Consider the following 5,678-nt stretch of genomic DNA (forward strand, 5'->3'; position numbering starts at 1 on the left):
TAATGTAATGCATCTAATGATGTCCAGGAAAGCCTCAGATTCATTTTGATATATCAGCAACCTTTTTGTGCTTGGTATAACTGTCATCTTGAATAACGTACTTCCAGCAGCCTCTGGCTGTTTCTCTGCTAAACTCTCATATATGTGTTTGAAACCTCCATTCAGTTTAGAAGGGAACTTGCTTTGGTTATTGTTAAAATGGGCTGCTCCTGCATTTGGCTACCAAAACATGGCCCATTCTGAAAACATTGACCATAAACAAGCTTGCCATTTCAGAATGTGCCGCCAATTTTATTTGTTCAGTGAGTAAATAAGAGATTTTTATTCAAAGCTGCAAAAAATTTCGCCGGTGCTGAAATGTCAAGTCTGTGTTATCACTGCCATTAGTTTCATTAAACTCATAGGCCTACATTTAGTTCACTTGACATTATTGTGACAGAATAAAGAGCCGGAAGGCCTTTTGTTTTTACAAATCAGTATGGGAATCATAGCATGACACAAAAATGTAGTACAGTAGATGTTTTGCTATATTATTTCGGTGATGTAGGCTATGGTGTGCATTTAAATAAACGCTCAACCCAATCTGTTTAATGATTGGCAAAATGCTGTTTGGTAGTTCCTTCTTGCTGTAATATTAGGAGACCCTGCCATCTGCTGGAAGATAGTGGTATTGCAGTTTGTGAGGTTCAAAGGTATGGTGGCTCAAAACATCACTTTCATATCGGTGTTCTTGCTTGAATGTGGAATGTTATCTGGCCTCTAGAGACATTTAAATCATCATTAAGATAGGATGAGAATGCATTTTACACACACACAAATAAAACATGCTGGTTCATGAACTTACACTGAATTAATCTTGTATACCAGAGGTGGACAGTAACAAAGTACATTTACTTGAGTACTGTAGCCTACTTAAGTACAGTTTTTTGAGTATCTTTACTTTGAGTATTATTTTATCTGGAAACTTTTTACTTCACTACATTTGAAAGACAAAAATCATACTTTTTACTCCACTAGTATGTTTCTGTCAAGGTCCTTGAGTAGAAAGTAGTAATGTCAGTCAGGGGATGATTTTGGTTGCAGGGGTTGCATTTTGGTTGGAAATGCAAGTTGGGTTGAAGTCAGAACCCCATAGCCATTCAGAGGCATAAGGCACTGTAAGTATTACATACAACAATGCAACAATAATAAAACAATGCATTGATATATACTTTTTACTAAGTACTTTTAAAAACGAGTAGTTTTACTTAAGTAAAAATCTGTCTTTACAACTTTTACTTGTAACAGAGTAATATTTTATCAGTAGTATCTGTATTTCACTCACGTAAGGAAGTTGTGTACTTTGTCCTCCTCTTTTGTATCCAGTTTTGTGTCTCTCTCTTTCTTGTTCTAACTGGCTGTTTAACTGGCATATCATGTGGATGTGTATTAAGTACTGAAAAGCAGTGTACAACCACACATAACATACATAACCAAATATATCCCTCACAAACAAGCCACTGTGACTAATGTTTTTACTATGAGAGGCATGAAGGAAGTACTTGATTTTTTGTGTGTGTTTGTTATCACTATTTGCCATCAAGACCACGTGTTGAATAGAATTGTTTTAATCATAAAGTGCTATGCTGTTATTTAGAAGAAACTTCAGACACTAGGCCTGAATAATATAGCTGTTTACCTATTTTTAATTGGAAAAAAAGTAAAATTTGCTTGCTTATATGCAGTGTGTGGATTATTTATTGACTTTCTGGGAATTCAGAAATTTATTTCTAGGAATGAGCTTTTGTCTCAAGGTTTTGATAATTTATTTGTGGTGTGTAAGTCTATATTGATGTGATGAATAACAGTAAGGCTACCTATACATGTTTTTGCTACCACCCTATGCATAGTTTTTCCCCAAAACCAATTAAAGTCACCATGAAATCAGAATTGTCAATTCTTGTTTTTTATGGAATATTGCAGTTCTTATTCCATAAGGAAAAAAAAAATTGATTTGACTTTAAGACCACCCAAAATTCACATTTTGAACAGAGAACTTTACAAAAAACACCAGTAATGTCCATTTTCACCCAGATGTTTTTTTTATTAAAATATAAAAAAACAATAACAAAAACCAGGCTAAATACAAAAACTGACTTGACCTGACTCACATGACTTGTCAAGTCATAATAAAACGCTCTCAAAACCAATTTTAAGAAATGAAAACAAAACAAGTACAAAATAATGTGCAGAATGCTGAACACACACCGAACAAAACTAACTACACATATATTCTCATTAAAACACTGGATGACAAAATAAAAAATACTTCATAATTTACAAAATCAGTGTTGTAAATACCACCAAATCAATATATTCCCTATCAACAAATGCTAATCATTGTGAAATTTGATTAAAAGCTGATCAAGATTTTACTCAAACCTGTACTCCAATACAACTAAGGAAACAGAGCTTGAGTAGGGTCATCATTTGTATTCTGTTGCTCTCTCTGACTCTCTACAACACTTTGGCCATCATTGTGGATCTCTTCATACCCCCTGCTTGACCTGAAGTGAGAAAACCTCTTTCTTCGTTTCATTAATAGGACAATTCCTGCCACCACAACAGCGATCACAGTCATTACACCACATGCAACACCAGCCTTTTCACCTCCTGACATCCGGGTAGATGACGAATCGAACATGGTGGCCATTTGATTGACTTCACCAGGCTTTGCTAGTCTCCATTGTTTGGTTTCTCCAACCCTTAGCCAGGCCCGATCACCTTCTGTCATCACAGCTACAGTGTTTGTCGCCATCATGTTGACCAGTGGTGGTTTTGTGAATGGTGGGAGGCGAATAGGTTTTAACTGGCCACCAGTAAACTCGTCTGATTGGACACAGTACAATACCTGACAGCCATCACTAATGGCAGCAAGATGTTGGCTGTACTGAGGTGGACAACGGTATTCGTCTCTTGCAAGAGGGTTGCCAGATTGGCAGCTAAAGAAACCCCCAAAAGGCGCAGAAGATATTGTTCCTGCCTCGTAGTCATTGCTCAAACAAATCATCATGCCATTAGTCAAAAATACTTGTGCAAAGTAATTAGGAGGACAGTCATGAGATTTGGTCAATGGGTTTTGTAAAGATTGTCCAAATAGACCTCCAAAGAGGTATCCAGTGTATGGAGGGACTGTCTGATTTGTCGAACACCAGTAAGTGTCAATCTTTGCACTACGGACGTAGTAAGCATTTCCACATACACTGTCACAACAATCCAAAATTAACCAGCATGAATGACATTTCTTATGGCACTCATATTTATTGTAACTCTGCTCTACTGTCTCTGAGTGTAATAAAAAGGAAGCATAAGGTTGGCGGCAAGAATAGTCACCAGTATTCGGATTTTTTTGCGCAAGCTCATCACAGATGACATTTCCGTCTGCCGCAGATGGAGTGCATTTTTGGTAAACTCCACCAAAGGTCAAATTGGTGACTGGACCTTCACATGATTTGTCATTTACATTGGCCTGAAAGTTAAAGTTTGGGGAATTTTGATCTACACATCCTGGAATGGTGTTTATATTGTAGTAGCGCTCTGCAGCCTTTTGGACTGACAAGGACAGTTTTTGTAAAGTTGGAGTTGGAAGATCAGGAAATGCGGATGGATTGAGGAAATAGTGTAGTGGCATACCTGAACGGTCAATAGCCACAAGGTTGTTTTGCGTGCTTTCTTGCCACTTCTGCAGAGTGATGCCTTGGTAGAATAAAGCCCCACCGTGGCTCTGAACTATAGAATATGTAATGTTTTGCTGGTAGCTGAGGGTTTGAGAGGTTTCCTGGGTTTCCTTGCTACCAAAGTTAAAGTTAACCTTGTTAAAAAAGTTCAATCCTGCTGATGCAGAGACAGAAGACTTGTCTGACTCACTGTTAGATATATAAGACCTTTTTATATAGTCCTCTTGGACCAAAGTGGCACCGGCATCGACTCTTGTGATGACATGGGTGCCATAATCAACTATGAGTTTCTCTGACAGATAATTTGCTAGACGCGTTTGATTGTTCTCAATAGCGTCTGCGATTTCCACTATCTGCTGAGCAAAGCGGGAGTCCAGAGTAAAGTCAGGATATGCATTAACAGTATAGAGATGGTTGCGTACCTGAGAAAATATAGAAGAATAGATAAAACAATTAAAATCTAAATTAATTCCTTTTCCTGGTCAAGTTAATTAAGTTAGTTAATTAAAGTAGATTCAATTAAATTAGAAAGGCTGCCTGAAAGGCTATTTTTAGAGTGTGTAGCTATAAACAACATAAATTAAAAAAGCTCATTATGTGAATATATGTATATTTTGTTTTCATATTAATATTAGTCAATACAAAACATGTCTTTAAACAGACACATGCTCAGATTATGACGTGAACATAATGACCAGTCCAGATTTTCACTTTAACGTGAAATGAAACTTGAAGCGACCAAGGTCAACTTCACTTACGCATATTGCGTAAGCTTTGTGATTGCGCTCCTTTTGTTCATTTTATGTCTCCCTTATGAATGTTAATAATAAATGCAAAATAAAACAATCAAAGTGTACAATTAACACTGTTACGCTGTAACTATTTTTGGCAATTTAAAAACTTTTCTGACTTACCTGAACTCGTGTTGTTACGGAATTGCCTCTCACTTGGTGTGTTTTCATGCGCGTATTTTCTTCAGAGAATTTTCCGTTTAGTACAGGAGGGAAGGAAATGTCTGCATTGATGGATCCTGATGTGGAGCTTTTCTGTTCCAGCCATGACATGATTGTCTCAGAGTGAGTTTCCACTCCGCTTGTTTTCCGTGGAATAACAAAGACTTCATCTGGGATGAGATAAAGTCCATCCTCTGTGGTCTGGCACTGGGAATAGCTCAAGTTCATCACCCGTCCCATGTCTATGTTGCGCAGGTTATCCCACCCTCCACCTGGAAGCACCTCTAGTGCTGTTAAAGTTGAGTTTACGCGACATTCGCGGAGGCCATTACTAGGACGAATAAACGCATTAGACTCGCAGACAGCGACGAAAATTATCAGTAAAGAATATATGGCCAATGGCTTCATGGTGGTGTAGGCACTTACTGCTTCTCTCCTCGGGAATTTTTGTCTTTAGCTTATATATTACTAACAGGAGGTGTGGTCTTGGGAAATTTTGACTAAGCTTGTACAATAGATTCTTAGCTTGAATATGAAAACAAAATTTCCCAAGACCACACCTCCTGTTAGTAATATATAAGCTAAAGACAAAAATTCCCGAGGAGAGAAGCAGTAAGTGCCCCACACCACCATGAAGCCATTGGCCATATATTCTTTACTGATAATTTTCGTCGCTGTCTGCGAGTCTAATGCGTTTATTCGTTAACGCATAGAACTAAGAATCTATAGTACAAGCTTAGTCAAAATTTCCCAAACGAGGGAAACAGTCTGCATTTGTTAGAAGAATTTATGAATGTTGTGTTTTATGTAGACTGCACAAAAACCGTATAAGACCAGTTAGACCCTTTTAAACAGTTAAGACCCGCCAACCAAACCACACTGGTTAAATAGATTTTATTCCAGCAGTGAGATCAGCTGTAGGCTATCATCACTTATGTGGGTTTATGTCACAAGGCTGATTAATTCATTTGAACTCATAGACAATTTGAGTCAAAGAACTGACAAAAAA

General features: G+C 37.5%; 1 protein-coding gene across 1 annotated transcript; it reads right to left on the bottom strand.

The window, feature by feature from the left end:
- Nucleotides 1-2,062: 2,062 nt before the first annotated feature.
- mpeg1.2 (macrophage expressed 1, tandem duplicate 2) lies at nt 2,063-5,151 on the bottom strand. Its single transcript, XM_077222825.1, has 2 exons — nt 4,631-5,151; nt 2,063-4,138 (listed from the first exon to the last, which is right to left on the bottom strand). The coding sequence occupies exons 1-2, from the start codon at nt 5,075-5,077 to the stop codon at nt 2,438-2,440; spliced, it is 2,148 nt and encodes a 715-aa protein (XP_077078940.1). The 5' UTR covers nt 5,078-5,151; the 3' UTR covers nt 2,063-2,437.
- Between the last annotated feature and the right edge of the window lie 527 nt (nt 5,152-5,678).

The sequence above is a fragment of the Siphateles boraxobius genome, unplaced genomic scaffold (assembly GCF_051911475.1).
Source record: "Siphateles boraxobius isolate OS27281-9 unplaced genomic scaffold, OSU_SipBor_1 9, whole genome shotgun sequence".
In the NCBI taxonomy this organism is placed as follows: Eukaryota; Metazoa; Chordata; class Actinopteri; order Cypriniformes; family Leuciscidae; genus Siphateles; species Siphateles boraxobius.

Bases quoted from the DNA above. Each gene is read 5' to 3' on its own strand.
- mpeg1.2 (XM_077222825.1), bottom strand. From the start codon at position 5,077: ATGAAGCCATTGGCCATATATTCTTTACTGATAATTTTCGTCGCTGTC. The intron at 4,139-4,630 runs GTAAGTCAGAAA...ATATTTTCTCAG, and splicing joins CCGTAACAACACGAGTTCAG to GTACGCAACCATCTCTATAC.